The sequence below is a fragment of the Dendropsophus ebraccatus genome, chromosome 5, assembly GCF_027789765.1.
Source record: "Dendropsophus ebraccatus isolate aDenEbr1 chromosome 5, aDenEbr1.pat, whole genome shotgun sequence".
NCBI lineage: Eukaryota > Metazoa > Chordata > Amphibia > Anura > Hylidae > Dendropsophus > Dendropsophus ebraccatus.
This window is the reverse complement of record NC_091458.1, coordinates 74,450,668-74,474,551: the sequence shown is the minus strand read 5'-3', so window position 1 is coordinate 74,474,551 and position 23,884 is coordinate 74,450,668. Positions and strand designations below refer to the sequence as shown.

The 23,884-nt window shown below is 40.7% G+C and overlaps 1 protein-coding gene across 5 annotated transcripts in view; it reads left to right on the top strand.

Annotated features, from left to right (window-relative positions):
* The window catches only part of DIAPH3 (diaphanous related formin 3), a 582,937-nt gene that overhangs the window by 233,015 nt on the left and 326,038 nt on the right, over positions 1-23,884 (top strand). For all 5 annotated transcript variants that reach the window (XM_069970593.1, XM_069970591.1, XM_069970592.1 and 2 more), the window contains 3 exons: positions 6,499-6,603; positions 10,038-10,349; positions 13,240-13,354. In XM_069970593.1, the coding sequence (XP_069826694.1) occupies positions 6,499-6,603; positions 10,038-10,349; positions 13,240-13,354 (532 nt within the window). The remainder of the gene's footprint in view (positions 1-6,498; positions 6,604-10,037; positions 10,350-13,239; positions 13,355-23,884) is intronic.

Here is a 23,884-nt window from a genome sequence, read left to right as displayed (position 1 = left end):
TTTTATTTTTTCTTATGCATTCCATGAGATGAATTAAAGATTAGCGGTAAAAAAAAAAAAAAAAAGTCACAGACATATGGGAAGTTTTTGTCCGTCAGGGTCTGGGTGTTCAGACCGTGACCGATCAATAGAAAAAGCAGAGAGACAACCGCACTGCTACCTCTTTTTGCTTTGTGCCTGAGACCTGGACAGCCCCATAAATTTACACTTGGAGTCCATCCTGGTCATGGGAGTAAACGTGCTAATCACAGACTTCTTCCAGCTTGTTCTCGTGAACACTTAGACCCCGACCAATCAAAACTTTTGATACTGTATTTCTCTGAGATCGGCCCTGCATACATTAGTGCCCCCGGAGCCGGAGGTAATGCCAGGCTGCTACGGTCACCCAACTGCCTGTCATTCACCCTTTAAACGTGCGAAGCACCTGTCACTGACTGACTCCTGCACTTATACTGACCCGCGGGGGTAAAACACTTACCTCTGTCCTGTCGGATCTGCAATCTGTGCATAGAGTCTGCTCTCAGGCAGACTCTCTGCACAGATCACCGATAGTACTGATCAATGCTATGCTATGCATTCTGGTTTTCTTGGTCCGTGGCTTTTCACTTTCCTAATGCATTGTTCTCTGAGTCTCATTTTTAGGCTGGGTTCACACTACGTATATTTCAGTCAGTATTGTGGTCCTCATATTGCAAACAAAACCAGGAGTGGATTAAAAACACAGAAAGGCTCTGTCCACACAATGGTGAAATTGAGTGGATGGCCGCCATATAACAGTAAATAACTGCCATTATTTCAATATAACAGCCGTTGTTTTAAAATAACAGCAAATATTTTCCATTAAATGGCGGCCATCCACTCAATTACAATATTGTGTGAACAGAGCCTTTCTGTGTTTTCAATCTACTCCTGGTTTTAGTTGCAATATGAGGACCACAATACTGACTGAAATATACGTAGTGTGAACCCAGCCTTCGGGTATAGTCCCCCCACATACCTCTGTTTTATCCAAAGATTGACCATTTTTTTCTTATTGTTGTAAATGTCATTTTTTAATCTTAATATTAACAAAACCTTGTGACTGATGAGATTAAATTATCTGAGCTTTGGAGGGGCTTGGCAAATGATCTTAAAATAATGTTATATGCAAAACATTATCTACAATCCAAGCATACATTAAAAAATAGCCTTCCCATGAAACATTCACTTCAACCATCATCTATCATATCCAATTTACTTTCATTCTAAGAAATAAACACAGTATGGATTTCTCAGTCTTCGGCATTTCAGTTCTTTCAATTCCCATGAATCTCGGAAACTCTGCAGGATATTTCTTTTCTTAACAATGAGACAGTAATGCAGTGAAACCTCTTCATTATTGGAGATTTATTTTTACAATATGTGACTTAATCTCTTCTGTTTTTAATCTGTCTGCATGATTCAGAATGTCATGGGCATAGAGAGAAGCACATTTATCTTGTATTTCCAATTTAAGGAAGGAACATGGTTATTTTATAGGAACATATCGCATACATATTCAGTGTGTCGCCCAAAGCAAACATTTTCCACTAATAGACTACTCTTACAGTTAAGTAACAATTTATGCAAGATCATAAATGGTGTATGACAATAGACATGACAGAAGCAGCTATAGTGTTTAGTTTTGCAATCACATTAAAAAAGGATTAGTCTGCACCATGTTATCATGGCTGGAAACTGAGCATACATTCACATGGGTAAAGGACGTACTAGTTTGCATGCAAAAAACATATCGCTGCCCAAGGAACCCCCCCTTCCCATTTGAAATAAAAGGGCGCTTAGTTCGCTCAGACGTGTAAATATACATTAAGTTGATTCGGCCTTTTGGGGCATTTCTGTCATTTGTCTCACACTCTTGGCCTAGATGGGGTAGATAGAAGTATATTTACCTTCTCCCACAGAAAGTTTGCCAAAATTTTTTTTATAAGCAATGGATATTAGTAGCTCTATAGAACCAGATCAACAGTTAAATGCCAGACAAATCTACAGTATGGTCTATGTTCCTTTCAGGAACAAAATAAGTGAATCTATCTTTCTTCATAAGTTACAAGCTTCAGAGCAGTTACTTGCATGCATAATGTCAATGTATTTCTACACATTGACAAGGTACTTCAGAAAACATTTTTTCCCCTTTGGAGTGCACCTTTAAGGTGCAAGTCACCTGGGCTAAAATTCTAAGAGCATTATAACCTGTGATCACAACTGCTTTTAGCATCAAATTTTGAGTTATGTAGATGACTCTGAAGTTGTAAGGTATGTGTTGTAAGGTACTGTTTCTGATCCACTTACCACTTCCCTCAAAGAGAATCTGTCAGCACCCAGACCTCACCTGAGGTGCTGACAGTGTGCTGTAGTTGGCAGTCCCCTAGTGAGCATGGTACCTTTTGGTAATTTGTGGAGTGGGTTAGGCTTAATCTAGGATCTCCTACTGTAAAGAAGGGTAAAAAAAAAAGAGTTGTGGCTCAGCCTTTATGCCACACTGTGGCACACCTCACTACTGCTTTCTCCTCCCTCTTCCTCATAAATAATTTCTGCTGTCTGGCCTCTTGCTCACTCGTGCCATCTTTGTGGTCCACGCATGCGCCACTGGTGTCAGGGGCTGAGCACACTGTCAAGCGGTGTCAGAGTACACTGGTGATGTGTTCCCACTGCATACCTGCTCCCTGCAGTCAGACTTGAATTCCGGATCAGATTGTGATTCTTCTTTTTCTCTCAGTCTGAGTGTTTCAGACATAAACTGCCTTGAATCAGATACAGTTGAATCTCCTAGCCTGTTTAGGTGTAAATAGTCTGTCTAGAAACAAGAAACGCCCTAAAGACTTTAGATGATCCATTTACCTAATAGGAATTGGCTTTGGTTATATTTTTGCTACCTTTTTAAGGTTATACTTCCAAAACTCTTGTAATCTGAATTAGCTCAACCTTTACAAGATTCATTTAACAGAATGTCATCTGCATCTACCTTCCAATCATCCATTTTGCATGCACTTGTCACAGTTATGCCCAAGTCAGGCGAAGATCCCAACCATTGCTCCAGTTTATGCCCAATATCCCTTCTTAATGCAGAAGCCAAGCTATATGCTAGACCTATATCTCTACGATTGTCCCCCCTCCTTTGGTGTCTAGTTCACTGCATCAGGTAGGCTTTGTAATGTCTAGAGAAGCTAGTGACAACACACTTATTCTCCTGTACCTCTGTTAAACTATCTCCATCATCCTCCCTCACTTTTGTTCTCACTTTGTCTGGAACTGCTCTCATACATGTTTAGCTAGGACGACTCTAATTGGACACAAGAGCATGGGTGGGCTATCGCTTCCAGACTGTCATTACTACTATTTAGCTGCCCATCCCACAAGAATCCTGAATTGGTGCCATCATTCTTCCACTAACCTCTGGAAAAGATTAAAGTCCTACCTTGTGCCTACCCCCCCTTTGACCTCCTCTTGTTTTACCTGTGTAGACATAGTCATGCCTCATTTAGTCTCACATGTTTAATTTACCATATGTAACTCCTATCTGGTTAAAGGCCATATTACACAGCACAATATAGAGGAGAAATCAAGTGCTGACCTGCTCCTCGTTCCCCACTCGCTGCCTTTGCTATTACATGCACAGACAGCGAGTGTGAGGGGGCACAGGGAGCTGCCAGAGGGGCTGTCCGGATATCACTAAGATAGTCTTTGCAGACCGTTTAAGTCAGTGACAGTCTGCTGCTGCCGCTCCTATTACGTGAGGCCACATGCAACACACTGTCATTATTGTGATTTTTCAACATGTTGAAAGACACCGATCAGCCAGCATTGTGCATGTCAGCTGATTGTGTCTTTTAATATGAGCTATTAATTCAAATGATTATCGGACGGCAATCATCCAAGTATGATCAATAGTTGTTTGGGGTAATAGGGCCCTAAGTCTCCTTTCTCGTAATGACCCTTTGACTGTCACTTAATCCCAATTTCCCTCTAAGCTTGATAGCTACTTCCTTTTTGCCCTACTTTCTTTCTGCGCTATTGTCCTATGAGTGGCTGGTTCATGAAGCTGTCCGCACCACCAGCATGGCCCGCATTACCTCCAATTTAAACATTTTTATGATGCAGCCAGAAATAACATAAATTTTTACAGATCCCTGACCTCATTTGAGACAGTCTGCTTCCCTAAAGCCCCCAGTAAGCATGATTTCTCTTATCTATAATATGCTTTCAGGCACAACTAAAGAAAAGACAGATTTTCACAGAACCTGGGAGAGGGACCTTAACAGAGAATTCTCAGTCATCAAATGGGACACATCGTTTTTTTCAATGTCACAAAGCTTCTATCTTGTGCTAATTTCAAGAAACTGGCTAAAATTATATCCAGATGGCAGAGAGTTACAGCTCATCTACACACCAGCTTACCTTCTGTAACGGATGTTTGCTGGAAATGCCAGGCTTGGGGCACTATGATTGATGTTTGGTGAAAATGTACAACTATCAGACTTTTGGAAATCAGTGATTGATCTTACCTTCACTATACTAGCTCCACTTTTCAGTGCGACCCAGTTGCTTTACTGCTACTAATGATACCAGGCTCACTTAAAAGGCACAAAAAGAGCCTTATGTGTTTTTTTAAATTTTTATAACCACTTACATGATTGGCTTAAAGCGACTCTGTACCCACAATCTGAACCTCCCAAACTGCTTGTACCTTCAGATAGCTGCTTTTAATCCAAGATCTGTCCTGGGGTCGGTTCAGCAGGTAATGCAGTTATTGTCCTAAAAAACAACTTTTAAACTTCCAGCCTTGTTCCAAACGGCCGTGGCCTAGAGTGTCTGTGCATTAGGCTTGCACAACCTCTCTGAACCTCCTCTTCGCCCTCTTCATCATTAGGAATGCTCCAGGCAGATTTTCTCCTATTCATCAGCTGTGTCAGAACAACACATGGGCTAGATCGTTGAGGCAGGAAAGAGTATTGGTGCAAAGTGAGGGAACACATACTCCAGGCCACACCAATTTGACACAGGTCTGCAAGTTTTAAAGTAGTTTTTTTTTTAGGACAATAACTGCATCACCTGCCGAACGGACCCCAGTGGTTTGTGGGTACAGAGTCGCTTTAAAGACGTACTCTGTGTTCACCGAATGGAGGAACTCAGGGCAGAGCTACATGGCAACCAATCCCTAACGTGGCTTCCAAGGGAAAGTTTTGTCTCTTAACCAACCTTTCACTCATGTGGTCTATCTATGAACTCTCAGACGTCCTCCAACAATTCATCCCTTTATCCCCACCTACTTTCCCTCATGGACCACATTGGCACCACTTTTCCTTTTCCAGATTTTTCCCAATCCCATATTTTGCAAATACAATTAGGGCTCATCTGGATAACTATAAATGTTGGTCATTCCAGTTATATATTTGACCATCAAGATCTTATGATACACAATTTGTTGTTCTACTTAGTAGGCTGTATATTTGCTTGCTACTGTTTCTTTCACACTTTTGCTGTGTACAAAAAATGATGTATATTGTTATCTGAAAATCCATGTCCCTGTTGGGATTATTTTACCCTTAACATCTCTTTCCCGTTTTCTTTTCTGTACCCATAGTTTTTCGCAATAAAGAAGTTTTGAATCTAAAAACATAAATTAGAAATTGGAAAAGACAGCACCGATCAATGTGCTAAGTATCAGTGTGCGCATTTTATTATGCCTCTTGATAAATACAACATAGCAGAGCTTGGAGCTGCCATATATTTTTGGCCTATTTTTTTTCCCGTAATCAAAACATAGAGGTTGATAAATGTTGCAGAAGGGGAGGGCGTGCCACCCTATGCTCAGTGTTGTGCCCTTTCTCCACACAGTTTTTGCACAAGGGGGGGCCTTCTCTGATTACTCACTTGCTTTAAGTAATTGGACTAGTAGTTGTGTTTAGATGACGGTCACATAAAACCTCTTGAATTAAGACAATATATGTACATTTTCACCATTATTCAGAACAACAGGGGTGACACGTTTATTCAATAAATTTAGATTTTACAATGGAAATTAATGACATAATATAGACTTGTTCAGTATACACACAAGGCATGTAGACATATGACTTGATGTAGTCCAGCTCGCTTACTGTTGTTCACCATATGTTTCATGCTGTGGGATTGCTAGGCAAATGCATAATTAGCAAAGTTCTTCGATGGGAAAAGTTTTTGCATTACTTTTCTGAATTTTATTACTAGGATGCCATGTTTTCCTAGTACCCTAAAGCCTGTGATTTACACTGCAAACTAAACGTCTTTCTGCATTGCTACACTTCCTTTAATCACTTCTGAGGGTTTACTAAATGCTATTTTTTATTTTATTATTTTTGACACCCTAAAACATTTATGTATCATATAACATCCATCAGTGTCCTCTCGCTCCTTTATAATGCAGCATTTTAAGTACGCATGGATTTAGAAAATGACACTAGGTATTTCTGTGCTTTTCAGTACGAAGAGGAATTTACAATTCGCCAAGAGACCCAGTCCCAATTGCAGAAAAATGAAGAAAAAATCAATGAACTTCAAGTGGAATTACAGGCTTTTAAATCCCAGGTAATGGACCATGTTAAATGAATCTATTGAATACAAGAACATGACTGTAGAAGCAAATTCCACTTAATACCTTTCAAACAAGAGTAGGATTTCAGATTTCTTAACACCCTCCTGGAATTGTTTACTATCAATTTTCTTATTCATAGGTGCCACTTTAGCGCTCAAAGTATTGCGGGGAGTCATTAATTAGCCATGTGTGATCTTAAATGGATCTATTTTTGTGCTAAATCTTATGCTAATTCCATGTGTTTCTTTTAGGTTTGCTCTCAGTGTCACATTTGTTGTAGGTAATTAACCACAGAGGGTAGAAACTCTTCAGCGTGTGGATTTGGCATTCATTGCTGATCTTTGTCTCAACGCAGGAAATTATTCCTCCAGTAATCTATTTTGTTGTACCTCCTGCTTTTGGTAACCTGCAGTGAAAGATAACCTGCCACATGGAAAAGAATATATTCTGATAATTTTTCAATTTCGAAAAGTAAACAGATGAAAACATGACAAAACCATGCGATTTCCCATGTAGGCATGTAATGTGGCTGGATGACAAGTCTTAGTGTTTGAAAGCAACACATTTATAGGACTTAGCTCCCCTTCTCCCCTTTTTTGTGTTTTCTACTTAAAAAAAAAAAAAGTTAAAGTATAAATGATAAATGTTTTTCCCTGTGTTGTTTGACCTGCTGAGCATAGGTTGAAAACATGCTTTAGGTTTGTATTAAATGACAGTCAGACCTTCAGCAGTGAATTTTTAGCACATTTGTATTATTCATTTGAGTTTTATTGTACACACGTCTAATATCAAGAAATACGCAGATGCTATGGATAGCCTCAGGCAGTCCTTACAGCAGCTACTTACTGTGCTGGCAGGTGATCACAACAGGCAGCATGCCTGGGACTGATTTGTTAAAATTTTAGAGTTATGGTATGTTTAATGCATCCCTGGTGGATTATTTATAATGAGCGCTTCTAAATATGCCTCAACCTCCTCTCGTGGAAAATTTGTATAGCGCACAGTATAAGCATTCAGACTTAATGCGGACAAGTTGGAAAGAGACATCTGGGAATTTTAAGCATTTGTAAGCAAGACCAGCTTGGAACTCGATGACGTCAAATTTTTGCAAGTCTGATCAAGTTTAAGGCATAGGACTTTCTTTTGGATTCTTATTCAGAATCTCACCATGTGTCAATCTTTTGTAAGTATTATCAGCATAGGTGTGCCGCTCAGCATAAGAAACAACTAAATAGAAACTAGTCCTTAGGTATAACTAATGTAGCACTCACCAAGCCTTTATACTAGAACTGATTTTATTCTCTATTAGTGCAGGTTAAAACAACACCCGGTAGGATAAGAGTGCGCCATATTTGTTCTACTTATGTAGTTTTTACAGTTGTTGGAGGCCGGCCCAATGCTTGTGCCAGTGTTCTATGATAGTTCTTATTCTAGGTCCTTGGGTACTCCCAATTGCTTATACTTTGAAATTGAGACCACTTGAAGTATTAACTAATGTAGAGGTACTTGAAGAATGAAGTTGAGGAGCCATGAGTTCAGTCAAAATGCTTAAAGGGGTTGGCCACTTCTTATACATTATTACCGAAAGGGCCAATACTTAGACCTATGGTGCCTTCATGGATTCTTTTCCCCTTCAGGTAAGGTCCTCCGGCCACTCGTTACAATCTGCGCGTCCCTGCTGTGCTCCTCCTCCGTCCCCCAGAAGTTCGGCCCAGGAGAGGCATGTGATCAGCAGTGCATCCACTGCTCCTTCCCGGCATCCACTTCGCGTCAGGCATTTGGCGCATGCGCAGTGCTCTCCATTCCCGCTCTGTCAAAGGATCCGGGTATGTCTACTACTGAGCACAACAGAACGGGAGAGAGGCAGGACGAGAGAGCACTGCGTGCAAGGCATTCGGTCTCTGCTCAGTGCTCTCTTAGTCCTGCGCCTATCTCCCATTCTGATGTGCTCAGTAGTACACATACCAGGATCGTTTGACAGAGCGGGACAGAAGAGCGCTGCGCATGCGCCGAATTCCTAACGCGAAGTGGATGCCGTGGAAGTGGAAGAAGCAGTGGACGCACTGCTGATCACATGCCTCTCCTGGGCCGAACTTCCGGGGGACGGAGCGGGGACGCGCAGACTGTAATGATTGTTCCGGAGGACCTTGCCTAAAGGGGAAAAGAGTCCCTGGAGGCACCATAGGTCTAAGTATCGGCCCTTTCGGTAATAATGTATAAGAAGTGGACAACCCCTTTAAATGTTCTGACATATCATGTGCATGTGGTGAACCTCTGCTTCTGTTAGGGGTTGTCCAGCGAAAATCTTTTTCTTTCAAATCAACTGATATCAGAAAGTTATGTAATCTGTAATTTACTTATTAAAAAATCTCAAGTCTTCCCATACTTATTATCTGCTGTATGTCCTACAGGAAATGTATTATTCTCAGTCTGAGACAGCGCTTTCTGATGACATCTATGGCCGATACAGGAACTTGAGCAGGAGAGGTTTTCTATGAGAATTACTGCTGCTCTGGACAGTTCCTGTCTCAGCCAGAGATGTCAGCAGTGAGCGCTCTCACTGCGACTTAGCCCTTTTGAATAAAGGGTCGGCCATGATTTTCCATCAAGATGACCTCTATCATCGCCTCCATCATTTATCGGTAATGTTTCAGGCCCCATATGTGCTAGATTGGCGTCAAAATCCATCGACAATAGTTTCATTTGCGGACTTTAAGACAACATGCATAAAAAATGTGTGCCACAACTCTGTCCAATTTCATGTTGTCCAGTGTATTTACATAGAGAGAAGTATCTGAGATTTTTTAAGCCAAAGCCAGGAATGGATTTGAAAAGATGAGAAATCTCAGTCTTTCCTTTATGACCTATTCCTTGTTTATAGTCTGTCCCTCGCTTTGGCTTAAAAAATCTGTCAGATAAATCTATGTGTGTGAAGACGTCCTAAGAATTGAGCTTTCACTGGATAATAGATTGGGGCTTAGGCCACATTCACGCACGGAGCACTACGTTCACACATTACCCCAGTGATCCGTGCCACAAAAAAATGACCTTATTACAACATGTTTTTTTTGCGGCACGGATCGCGGCCCTGTATACACGTACGGACGTGTGATCGGGGCTATAGGATAACATTGGTTTCATGTTCTGTCCGCAATTGCGTGCCCGAAATTGCGGACAGAACAACGGATGTGTGAATTAGCCCTTAAACTTAAACACTGCCCCAATGCACCCTGGCACTGTCTAGTGTGTCATACAGAGACATTTGTAAATGTGTAACAGGTTTTTTGGTTCAATGTACACCTAGAATGTATCAGAAATCGATTGGTAAATATCCATGTTAATGATATGCAGATAATATATAGTTTTTTTTTTTTTTAGAATATATATGTACATACAATTAAAATTTTTAACATGTGTTTCTTTCCAGCATGGCATCTCTGATGCTGAAATCAAAGCCCTTAAAGCATCTGGAAAATTGCCACAAGCAGATGCCCCAAAAGTGCCATCGGTACCACCTGGACCAGCATTTGGATCTGCTCCACCTCCACCACCACCCCCTCCACCGCCTCCACCACCACCACCCCCTCCTCCTATGGCTGGTGGACCCCCTGGTGCTCCACCGTTGCCTGGATTTGGTTCCGGGCAGTGTTCCCCTCCTGCCAAGTCTCTTCCTTTTGGCTTAAAACCTAAAAAAGAATTCAAACCAGAAGTTGGAATGAAGAGGCTAAACTGGCAAAAAGTATTATTTTTATTTATCTACTTATAATATATGATCTATGTTTTAGTCAATGTCATTGCATGTGATAACTACACGGCAGAAAAGTCTTACTACATTCAATGTTTTTCAGAAATCTTATATTCATTTAATATTCATTCATAAATTTTCAAGGAAAGTCCGGGTGGATTCAATAGCCTTGTTATGTCTCAAGAACTGAAATTACGTATGCTCTTGAGTGCTGTCTTTGCATGTGCAGAATAATGATCACATGACTCCACAGCCCTTTTGAGTCCAAGGACACAGTCACCTTTAGTTTTGAAGTGTATATAAGCTCTTCTGCCTGGCTATAACTTTTGTAGCACTTCATAATAGTCTAATATTATCACACAGCTGCATATCGCTTTGAAATGAAATGGTGGGCTGTGATAGTTTGTACTGTAGGTAGAGATATCGGAATCTTAATTCAATATTACAAAGTTACTGATTTTTTTTTTTTTTTTTATAGAAATATAATTTTTTAATTATCCATCACTGGAAGATGTCTTTCTTGCTGTTGTTCACATGGTTCAGTTCACATTATTTTAATTCCTTTAAAATATGTCTATTGTACAGCATATCACTATGAATAGATTGCTAGGAAATACTCATATCTGCTGCTTTTGTTACTCTTTCTATGGTTCGCTGCAATCACATAATCTAAAAAGTTGTGGTAAAAAATTCTTTGTATAGACAGGATTTCTAGGAAAACAGATAAAAATGTGCTGAGAATATATTTGAATGGAAGAATTCTCTAGTGCGTGTCGTCTTTGTTGGTTACTGTGGCTGAAGGTTTTCTATTAGTGCTACTTATAGTCATTTTTAAGTCTACTGAAGGATTTATTTGCACTTCACAGTTTCACAAATAGTTTTAGTTTCAAGTTTCATCTAATTAAATAAAAAAAATGATAACCACAACCCTTTTATTCACATCTATATTAGAAAAGTGAAAGTGTGTCCATCTGTCCTCTAAGTCCTGACCTTGCCAGGGATATACAGCACTCTCAAACTGTTCTCTGTTAGGCTAGGTTCACACTGCCCATATCCTGTTTTTTTTTATTAGTTTTTTGCAAAAAACTGATGCATTTGTGATCCATTTTCTTCTTCTTCTTCTTCTTCTTCTCCTTCTCCTTCTCCTTCTCCTTCTCCTTCTCCTCCTTCTCCTTCTCCTTCTCCTTCTCCTTCTTCTTCTTCTTCTTCTTCTCCTTCTTCTTCTCCTTCTCCTTCTTCTCCTTCTCCTTTTTTTTTTTTTTTTTTTTTTTTTTTTTTTTTTACAAAGAAACTGATTAAAAAATCCTAATATGCAGGAGAGTAGGATTCTTGCTACACCACTCCCCTGCCTTCCAGCTGCTGACTGACTGTTTTCCTATACACAGCATAGATCAGCAGCTGGTGGGTGCAGTTTTCTGCCTCTACTGGGCTCATACACATGATAGAGAGGACTACTTATTGTCCATGTTATTCATTAGAATACCTTCTCTGTCACTAGTTTATGTTGTCCAAGTAAGAAATCCCGGCAGTCTCATAATGCATTGAATGTTTATGCAATCGTGTTTATTAACACATGTGGTTTGCTGCACGCATTCCGACCGCAAGGTCTTTATCAACAGAATACAGGGTAATGCATGGAGCAGCAATTTAAAGCAACATGCAAACAGAGATGACATCATCAGAGGTATCCCGAAAAATGATAAGCCAAACAGCTGATCATTAACCCTTGATACATTTTGTTACAAAATGAATAAAAAATGAAATAGAAAATGAAATAGAACAATAAAGTCTTCCAAAATAAAATAAACCGGGTACCAATTTGAATTATCCAAGTTGTTGTATCTGTCAAAAAAATAAAAAATAAACTATATTCAAAATAGTGTCAAATGAGCAATCTTATAATCTCGGTTTAAACCATGCGGTTCTAGAATGTTCAATACATGAATCCAAAATGCCCCCCGTATATGTTTATGCTGTCAGCAGGGTAGATAGGTCAACATAAACCTGCTCTCTTTAAGTGGAAATATGAAAGGTAGAATCTGATTGGTTGCTGGAGGCAACTGTTCATCAAGTTTTGGGACTTCATCTCCAATAGTGCTGCTGTTTATTTCATTTGAATTTCTAAATACCAAAATGCCTTACTTGCTCATTGTAACCAATCGCAGTTCAACTTTCATTCCTCATCCTGCTCTGGTAACATGAAGGAATAAGACCATTTTTGCCTGTCTTGTTTCCTGTAAACAATAAAACAAGGACGTGGATTGGCCTGGAGTGCCTGGTTTCCTGTTGTCAGAATATTGACTATTTATTTTATTTCTTACGCTATTAGAAGTCATATTATCCAGTAAAATAGCTTCAGTCTTTCTGATCTGGAATCAGTGTACAGTTAATTACCGTATGTTGTAGGTTAACAGTAAAACAAAAATTAAGTTTAGCTTCTTTCCTATGCATGGCGACAGTAGGACAGATGATTGGTTTCACTGGAGGAGTGCATGCATTCAGATGTCTTTGCATTTTTATTCCGTGCACATTTTCCCTTTTAACTAACAAAGTCTTTTATCAGCTCTGCCTTAAGCAGATTAGAATTTTTCTTTGACAACAGACATTTGTCATAAGCAATGTTGTTTTAAAAAGTCAAATGTCTACTAGCTCAGGAAATCGCTAACTATAGAAGATTGTTTAAATATTACTAGGGAATGGGATGCAGCTGGCGCGGATGAAATGGCATATAAATAATGGGAGAATTTAAATAAATTCATTTAATGGTAAGATTGGTTATTTGATAATGTCTAATACTTATTGAAAATAATAGTGGTGAAAGTAGAATTAAGATTAAATTCATATTTTGTCCTAACTGTCTTTTCTGTAAATTATTTTTTTTTAGATTCGACCAAATGAAATGACAGAGAATTGTTTCTGGGTGAATGCAAAGGAGGACAAATTTGAAGATAAGGATTTATTCAATCAACTGGAGACTACTTTCTCATGTCAAAGAAAAGGTACAAGGAATAACATGAAATAACACTTATGACAGTCATTTTGTTGAATGTGTGATAGTCCCACTAGTTCGCTATCTGCCTAAATGCAAAAATAAAAGTACTGGACCTGTAGGAACAATAGATTGAATGCTTACCTATACCATTGCCTCATATTTTTAGTTGATTTTCTTCTTTTGTTCTACTGCTCTGTAGTCTTGTATCTTGCTGGTCCTACAGATACCAGATAAGTAGAATATTCTGAGAAAAAAATCTTGCCTACCTGTCTTCTGTATTTAGTACAGGAGTTGCAGTTGTACCTGGCCATGGTGCCAGATGGGGGCCCAAAGATCCTTAGTGATGTGAACTGAAGGTATTTTCTAGTTGGGCTCAGGAACTTCAAGTTATTGCCTATCTTTTACTGTATGTAACCTATGGAGAATGTGTTTGAAGATAAAAAAAGGATGTTGTTCTAAGATAAATGCACACTTTAAAGGCTTCAAAGACAACTCCGGCCAGAGTGATTTATTTTGTAATAGTGCCAGGGAGGGGTAGGCTGAAAAAAAAAAAAAAAAATGCTCTCACCTTTCCAGTTCCAGCACTGATGCCGCATACCGCTCTTCCGGTCCCCTGGTTTTCAGCCGCTTTCTGGTTAGAGATGGGACCCAGTTCATCACATGTCAGGGTCACTCAAGGCGGGCGGGGGTTAGGGAGCTTTAGGGGTGGGGCAGTGGGTAGCTGAATTTAGTGCCGAAAGCACAGGAAGGGCCCTGTTATTTTTTTACATGTAGTTTCTACAGATACTGCGCCGACTGCTGGATCCTTCAGGTATAGACCGGGTCATGATGTCACTGTTTTAAAAAGAAATTGAAGCCTGCCTGGTTTGCTAAATTGAGGGAAAAAGCACTATATGCATTGCCCATTATAAGTGTACATTAGGAATTTGTGTAACTTTGCTTATGAAATAACAAATGAAAAAATAGATTTTCGCCGGAGTTGTCCTTTAACATTAGGGAAGGGGGTACAGACCAGCTCATATAGTGCACAGTGGGGAACCCTTAAGGACAGCCAACATAGAGCAGATCCAGGCAATTTACAGGGGAAAATTGTTCTCTGTACTAATATCAAGGTAAAAGCATAATTCACACACTAATCTGTAAAGGCCGTAGAATCAAAATTAGGAAACATTATTAATAAATACCTTTGGTAAAATGTGATTTGATCCAAAATAAGTACAAAGCTAGAATAAAAAATCTTTTCAGAGCATCCATAGTGCTTTAAGTCTTAGTTTAATATGTGTTCTTTAGCTGATTTTTCACCATATTCTATATAATTTTACTGTTCAATTGCAAAGAAAAGAACTAGATAGCTCTTTTCCCATATCTTTTATTTTCTCCCTTTAGAAAGCTTTCTACATGTACTTACTATATAATTTCAGGCTATATGTTATGTCCTGTTAGTACAAAGGAACACGGTTCTCATTCTCCTTCTGTCACTTGCTGTTCTTTGGACAATTGATTGGTGGATTTTTCCCATTCTACACTTGAACATTGAAAATTTCCTGTTCATTACAGAGATTATGTTCATTCTCGAATAGCTTTAAACCTCTGTGATCAATGCAGTGCTATTACAAAATGTTATACATTCTGGATTTAATTTACTTTTTTAAATGGAACATTGTCTGACAATTGTAATAGTGGGGGACCTGGCTTCAGTAGTGCTGGTCAGGCTATCGGGCACATTTATAGTAATAATGCATCATAAAGACTTTAGTAGAAATTAGTAGAATTACTTTTACCAGAGTATTGATGGTCAGGAAATCCATGAGTCTCTTAGGTATCTGAGCTGTCTGCTGTTTCCAAATTAAGTGTTGGCGATAGAACAGGATAGAGTACACATGGATAGACACAGCAGAAAGTGTTGAGTAAGCGTTCTGCTGGATAGTCTTCATTCGGTTTTATAAATTTGCCCAGATTTGGGATGGGGAATCTTTTCTGCTTAAATATAACTATGTTCAGTCTCACTTTTGTCACTATATGTTCACATATGGAGGCGAGCCATATTACGTAAGTCCATTAACTTTTAATAGCAGTAAAAGTCTCTGTGCCACCCCAAGAAAGACATAAATAACATCTACTAGAGACAACATTGATACCTTCAGATAAAGCCACAGTACGTCAATAAGAAACTGCAAGCATGCCTTTTAGTAAGAGACAGTCATGTTGCTCTGATAAGTTTCAGCCTGTGTGGTGCTATGACAGCCTTCAAATTGGCATTCAATTTTATCTAACTCTCCCCTGGCTTTAAAGGTGTCTGCTGAGTCTGTAGGGGTGGTGCATGTGTTTCTCAGGTAAATGCTTTAGTCTGATCTGATTTAAATGAATGGAGCTGGGCCTTATTCATGGGCTACTGACGTGTAATGCATAGTATGCTGTAAAATAAATAGCGTCTATGACACTCTATGTAGATAAGTTGATTTATGGCACGCTGCATGTTTGCTGTAGTTTATTAGATGTAAACTAAGCGTGCCTAGGAATGCATATGTCTGTGTGTGTTTGGCTTGTTAGGAAGTTTGTATAGTACATGTGCACAATGTGGCAGTGGGTAGGTTTCACCCCTAAAGGCAGTACTGCTAGTTTTGCAGTCTATGAACAATAAGTACTTAAGGGATAAAACCAGTGTTCCTTCTTTATTTAATGGCTATATATAGTTTAAAGGGGTACCCCAGTGGGGGGGGGGGGCACTTTTTCGCTGGGACCTGGGACGAGGTGGCTGATGGAAAAGACGTCCACTCACCTCCCCGGTTCCAGCGGCGGGTCCCGCATCGCGGCGCTCCGGTGCCCAGTTCCCGGCCGCTTCCTGGTGTCTGACGCGGGACTGAGACGTGACGTCTCAGGTCCGCTCAGCCAGTCAGTGAAAGAGGCAGGATCTGAGCGGACTTGAAATGGATCCGGCCTCCTTCACTGACTGGCTGAGCGGACCTGAGACGTCACGTCTTGGGCCTGCATCAGACACCAGGAAGCGGCCGGGCACTGGACCGCCGCAATGAAACCGGGGAGCTGAGTGGGTGGGTCCCAGTGAAAAAGTGCTCCCCCCCGGAGTACCCCTTTAATGTGTCTCAGATGCAAGTAGTGTTTGTAATAGTAGAGCCTGTTTGTGTGAGGCAGGTTTAGACTTGGAAGTCCTGGAGGAGAAAGGGATTGAAAGGGGCAATGTGTACTAATCAGGGCACAAAATTTGACCCTCATACAGCTCTAAAGGTCGAAAGACAAAAATAAATGATATATATATGTCAGAATTTGGTAATTGTAAGCAAAAAAGGATCCAAACGCATCTATTTTTTTGTTGGCGACCACATTTTCGTGTACTTTTGATCCTTTTCATGATTGTTTTTTTTTTATTTTTTTTTATGAAAGTCTACGTGAAATAAGGATCAAAACAGATGCACACAAATACGTCAGTTTTTCAACCGTTTTTTTTTTTTTTTGCATAAAACTGATGAAAGAAATGGACTGCAAAAACGCATTGTTAAGCCAGCTATAGCAAAATAATTAAACAGTCCATAAATTGTATCACTGTAATAGAACTGACCTGTAAAGGAACGTCAGATTTCTTACACAGTTAACAGCGTAAAAAGTATCATATTGGTATTGAGTATCGAAATAAAAAAGAAAAGCTGGTACTGGTATTGATACCAACTCAACATTCTGGTATTATGAGATCACTTACTACCAAGGCAGCATTCACATCACAATTTTCATATGCGTTTAGCGTATACGCTCAAACATATACGATGAAACTTATAGGAACGTAATATAAACATATACTTTATTTTTTACATACTCCACAAACGTATGTCATCCGTTTGTATCCGTTGTACTCCGTTTGTCTCCCACAAATAAACGTATAATACAATATTTTTTCAGTAAAGTTTTGATTTGAATAATAAAAGTGGGAGTGGTTTTCTTCTCCTCTTTCTTCTTTCCATCCAAAATAAAATCCTCCACACAGCTCTACAGCATGAGCTATCCAATATGGCACAGAAACAATCTTCCACACAGCTGCAAAGATGGCATGGGTATTTGTAGGGGTGGAGACAGAAGGTGTGACTTAGAAAGAAGGTTCTGGCACCTTCCAGAAAGTACCAGTAGTTTCTAGCAGTTTCCAGCATTTTCCAGTGTGTTCTGGTGCTACCTATGCGATCTGCGCATGTGCACGTCTAAAAATCGCGTACGTTTACTCGTACGGACAGTTTATTGTGTACGTTTTCCATAGACAGCTATTGTAAATAAAAACGTATACATGCACATACGGTAAAGTGGTTTGCTACAATTCTAGGTACGATAAAAAAAGTTTTAAAGATGGAAACATACAGAAACGTACTGATTGAATGACAAACGTTCTCACATTTAAAACGTATGGACGCGTGGACGTATATGTGTCTATATGTTCGTAACATATAAAATCGTATGCGACAAACAGGATGCAAAATCATAATGTGAACAAGCCCTAAGATCATGGTATGTACTGGATACATTTTCTAGTACTAGGCTAAGATATTCAAGGATGAAACATCCAGCTATACCCTACTGAGTGTAACACTTTTTTTTGTAGTGTTGGACAATGTATAAGGAGAGAAACAGGAGGTAAAGTGTAGCCTGTCAAGTGTGATGCAGAATCATAGATTATAGCCTAGTTTGAAGAGATGGGTTTTCAGGTTACTTTTGAAGGACTTGATGGTGGATGAGAGCCAGATGTGTCGGGGTAGTGAGTTCCAGAGTATGGGGGCGGCTCGGGCAAAGTGTTGGAGGCGGTTTTGCGAGGTATGTACAAAGGGGAGTGCAGACAGAGGTCACTGGAGGATCAAAGGTTGTGTGAGGGACGGTAGCGGGATATCAGGTCAAAGATGTACGGAGGGGACAGGTTGTGCATGGCCTTGTACGTCATGGTCAACATTTTAAAGTTAATACGTTGGGCAATGGGGAGCCAGTGGAGAGATTGGCAAATGGGGAGAGGTAGAGGCAAAGCGAGGGGAAAGGTTGATTAGTCTGGCAGCAGAGTTAAGGATAGACTTGAGGGGATCAAGGGAGTTAGATGGAAGGCCAGAGAGGAGGATGTTACAGTAGTCCAAGTGGGAAATAATGAGAGCATGTACCAGCAGTTTGGTGGAGTCAGGGGTGAGTAAAAAGCAGATTCTGGAAATGTTTTTGAGGTGAAAGCAGCAGGAATTCTGGCCAGTACAGAGAGTCACGACTCAATGTGTCCATCAACCACATGACTGCCTTCTCTCTGTGAGCGCTCACATGGTCCGGGATACACAGGACGTTCTGTTTTCTTACTGTCTCTTGTTTTTTTGAGAGAAAAAGAGTCAGAAAACAGGAAGTGCTATGTTTTCCATGATAACTAAAAAAAAACAAAAAATAGTGAATGTAAATCGCAAACTTGCTTTATATAACATCTACTGTTGATTTAGAAAGTTATAACTACAGTGACACTTAGTCACACTGTCACCCCTTTGTGCATTATGACTTCTCTACGCATGTGTAAAGGGTAAGTTTTGCAGTTTTCATACGTTATTTTATATCATACCATCATGCTGCTTGTGCCAGTATATAGTGATCATTTATCATCAGTAGTTTGTGCTATCTGGGCGGGGCTTCACAGTCGAAGCACCAATTAACCCTGCCCACAATGGCAGTTGTCCTACCAGTGACCTCATCGTCACATTGGCCCCGCCCCTCTACGACCATTGGAACAGGCCAGCCTAAAGGTCTAGGCCCCGCTGAGGGGCGTGGCCTATGTGTTAATTACGTTACTGGTGGACGGGGGACAATGGTGGCGTTGTAGGCAGGCGTAAGTGACGCTTTGGCCGTAAAGCCCCGCCCACATAGCACAATCTGCAGATGATAAAAGATCACTTTTTCCTGGAATAAGCACCATGACGTATGATATAAAAGAAGGTATAAAAACTGTTAAATTTACCCTTTTCACCTGTGTAGAAAAATCATAATGCAAAAAGGGGGTGACAGTGTCACATTGAGTCCCACTCGGTTGTGAGTATTGGAACATAAATAGGGAATTATCAGGCTTTCCATCCCTGGAGGGTTATCTGGCTATTCCTGTGTTTTGAGACTCGCAAGTGAGGTTCCACGGACCTCTTTTTTGCAAACCCACTTGTTTATTTTTAACTAGCACAATGTTGTGCTGTGCAGTGATTGGCAGACACCTATGGAAAAGGAAGTAACTAATACAATTCGGCTCTGGCCCTGCCTCTTAAAGGGGTACTCAGGGCAAATTACATAATTTAACACTGCACTTACAAAGGAAAGTTATATAACATTGCCATTTACCCTCATTAGGACAGCTGTAATGTTACCCATTTTTCAAAGAATCAAAGTTCCACAGGAAGTTTTGTAGTTCAGGAAGAAGGAAACACATCACGTCTCAATGCTGTTCCACAGGTGCGATATTGAGACGTGATGTATTTCCTCTCTGTCACAGGGAAACCCGCCCCTCAACACATCCTCTGCCCGCCCTACTCATCCTCTGCCCACCCCACTTCTCCTCTGCCCGCCCCACTTCTCCTCTGCCCGCCCAGTTTTACAATACATACTATATTATCTGTCGGGCTCCCTCCTCTGCAAGATCTCAGTCTCCTCTGCTTCTCAGTCATCCTGGAGATCGGCAGCTGCTTGCAGCATCAGATGTCACAGATCTAATAGGAGGCATTTGGCACCCTTTCAATGCCAGATGCCTGCTAGGAGATCACTGGTGTCTGATGCTGCAGGATTCTCCTCCAGAATGACTGAGAAGCAGTGGAGACCTCGGACACGAGATTCAGCTATAACTCATAGTCCAGCAGCTGACAGCAAGCAGCAACATCTTTCTGGAGCTGAAAGGGTTTGTTTCAATGCTCCCTGAAAGATTCCGGCCGAGTTCAAGCTCCTGAAAGATGTTGCTGCTTGCTCTCAGCTGCTGGACTATGAGTTATAGCTGAATCTGGTGTCCGAGGTCTCCTCTGCTTCATAAGCACAATCACCATCATCAAGTATCAGTATGGCATGATGGTGGGGGTTGTATGTGTGCAAGCTGGAATTGCACAGCTTCCAGAACTACTACCACCATCATTGTCTCTTGGACAAGATGCTGGTAGTAATTTTTCAAGCTGTGCAACTCCAGGTTGCACAACCACAACCCTCAGCATCATGCCATATTAATAGTAGACAATGGTGGCTGCAGTTTTTATTCACTGGACACCAATAAGGGGGCTGGGTTGTCAGTATTTACCATTACTGCTTGTGTAGGGGACTAAGCTGTGCAGTGGGAGGGGAATAGATGGAGGGAGGCAGGGAATAGAGGATCTAGGGATGGGGGCGGGGTTGTGGGCATGTTTGTTGGTGGGAGGAGGAGGTGGGAGGTTTGCAGAGGCAGGCCAGGGGAACAAGGCATTGTGGGGACTGTAGGAATATGCAGCACACAGACACTGGTCCAAACAGGAAGCTGGAGATGTAATCAGCGGCAACAGAGAACAGTGCAGGGGGCAGCTAGAGCAGCCAGAGTGGGAAGAAATGTGACAGAGAGGAAGCCAGTAACCATCCCCCAGTGTGTAAGTAGTTTAGATTTTACAGGGGGTGCCTGGAGTACTCCTTTAAAATGAAGAAGTGTGCACCCATAAGGGAGTACTCACTAAGTAACTCACTAATATCACCTTGTTACCACTGTGAAGGGCAAATATAGCAACTGCTGAAATCCCTGTTATCTCTAGAATAGGCTCATGAGCCTCCCATTGAGGGTATATTCACACGGACGGGCTCGCAGCGAGATTCTCGCTGCGAGCCCGGCAGGTCCTGGAAGTTCCCATACATTACATACTTGCTGCGGTCTAAACGACCGCAGCGAGTATGTAATTATACCGCCCTTAACCCCTTCTGCTCCCCGGCTGTGTATATACTTTACCTGTCCTCGCTGCACGGGTCCGGCGTCCTGCTCTCCCGCCCGGCCAATCAGTGGCTGCGGCTCGGCAACACACTAATTGGCCGGACAGGAGAGCAGGACGCCGGACCCGTGCAGCGAGGACAGGTAAAGTATATACACAGCGGGGGAGCAGAAGGGGTTAAGGGCGGTACAATTACATACTCGCTGCGGTCGTTTAGACCGCAGCAAGTATGTAGTGTAGGGAACTCCCAGGACCTGCCGGGCTCGCAGCGAGAATCTCGCTGCGAGCCCGTCCGTGTGAATATACCCTGAGATGGAGTTGGAACTCCTTTAGTTGTCTAAAGCAGCTGTGTAGATATCCGATCACTGTACTCTGCTATATCCAGCAGCTCCTGTAGGCTATGAATGGGGAAGCAGTGTGCACATGTTTTCACCGTTCCATTCCAATAGGAGTCTCTGGACCCTGCTGTCAAGATTGCACTTGTTTTATGGGATATTTATTAGTGGTTTGAATACGTAGTTTACGTGGAAAGGTGAGAGGGGTTGAGAGTTCAATAGAAGGTACTTACAACAGCTTGAGGTTGAGGGGATGTATTAGCAGACTGGATGCCTGAAAAAAATGACAGTAGACCGACTGAAGAACAACACTCATGAGGCTTTGTTCACATTAGTTTTATAGCTTTTGTAACCAACGGAAGCAATGACACTGCCTTGTAATGATAGAAGTAAATGGTGATTCTTGTTTCACTGTTACTGCAGTGATGGAACTTTGGAATTACTGCAGTGATTAAACTACTGATGGTAGACCTATTGCTAAAGAGAAGTTTGGTTAGTGAGCATATGCGCTTTAGAGAAAAAATGCACCAAAAAATGGCGGTCCTATTCTGTCACCGCTGCAGGGTTTTAGTGGGAAAAAAATAAATAAAATAAACAATCTCTGGTCATTACACCCAGATTACTGTGTGTGTGGTCAGAGGTTTGTACTTTCTGGACAAGTCCGCAATATAAATGGAAAATAAAGATGAAGTGAAAGGTTTCGCTGCTTTTTCTCTGAATTAAAGTTCTCGTCTTTACCTGCTGGAAATTTTACCAGATGTATATAAATTTCATCTTTGGACTGCAATATGGTTCTACGTACCTTAACTGTAATTTTATGTTGTATTCCAGCCTTTAAGAGTTGCTGGGAATATTTTTCAGATGCACAATGGCATACCTGTAATTTGTCCTTTTCCTACAGATTCTGTGTGCTTTAAAGCATAGCATCTGAAAAGAAACCCATTATTATGATTTTCGTTTGCTTTATAGAAATGTCACAAGATGTCACTCTTGTTCCTGCTGCTAGAATAGAAACTTTTCCCTCTCTTCTGTCACGAACAATTTCTGTGTACTGTGTTTTATATCTTTAGTTCATCCACTTAAGTAGTTCAGTGCCACAATGACACACATGTTGACCTTAGATCAGTCATTGTGTGTTATTGCATTCTTCCCCCTTTATTGAGAAGCATCAGCAGGCATTGCCACCGCCAGACCATTTCTTACTGTGGAATTGGAACTTAATAAATTTAGAATTCACTTTGAAAATTAATTATAGGTGCCTGTTCTCTGAGCATGGGGATATTAAAATGCAGTCCTCATGAATATACTTGCCATTAGAAGACTGCCATTCACACAGCTTCAGCAATATTTCCTAATATATCCAGTCTATTAAAGAAAACAAACCCTACCCATATATATGTATTGTAATATAGCACATCCTATGCAATCATAATAAATTATATTCGCTAAGGTGACATTTAAAAGCTTTATGAAGATATGTCGATTGCAGGCTTGTAGTCATGTTGTATAGTGATTTGGTATAGTACTGTGTGAAAGCATTAATTTATATGCATCAAAATGTGTTTTTAGAAAAAAAAAGTACATACAGATTTTTTTTTTAATACCTCATGTAATATAGTGTGTGTGTGTGTGTGTGTGTAATAGCAAGTGAAACATTGATATAGATGATTTATCAATAGTTAATTGGAATAAGTTCACAAAAATACACATGACCAATCTAAATACATACAGTACGTAAAAAGCATTGTGTTTTTATATAGTAAGGTGCATAATATTGATGAAGATCAGTGTATAGATGTGCAATAATTCTGTAGAAATAAAGTAATTGTAAACATAATCAAGCGGGCAGGGAAAAAACAACCACTCCAATAAGCATCACATTTTCTTCAATGTAGCATGGCGCAGTATGGTGTCCGCAACCACAGACCTAGCATAGGACAAACTGAGCTATGCCTGTCAGGCCAAGTCCCATGTTCGTTGGCGCATACTTTGTAACTGCTCTACATACACATCTTGATGTTGCTCTAAATTTCTATCAGCATACACCAGGTGTTCTTAACATGTAATGGTGCTTTACTGGCACCATATAATTAAATCCTAGAGAATCACATGCAAATATTACAGTTACGGTACCACTAACACACACCTGCAATGAGACAGACATTTCAGTGGGGTGCACAAAGAAACTGCAGATCGACATCTAAGAGAGATATCTGTCATTCGTACGTCCCAAGACACAGACTCTCAGCACAATTAAATAGCTATGTCGCGTCTTAGGAGCCC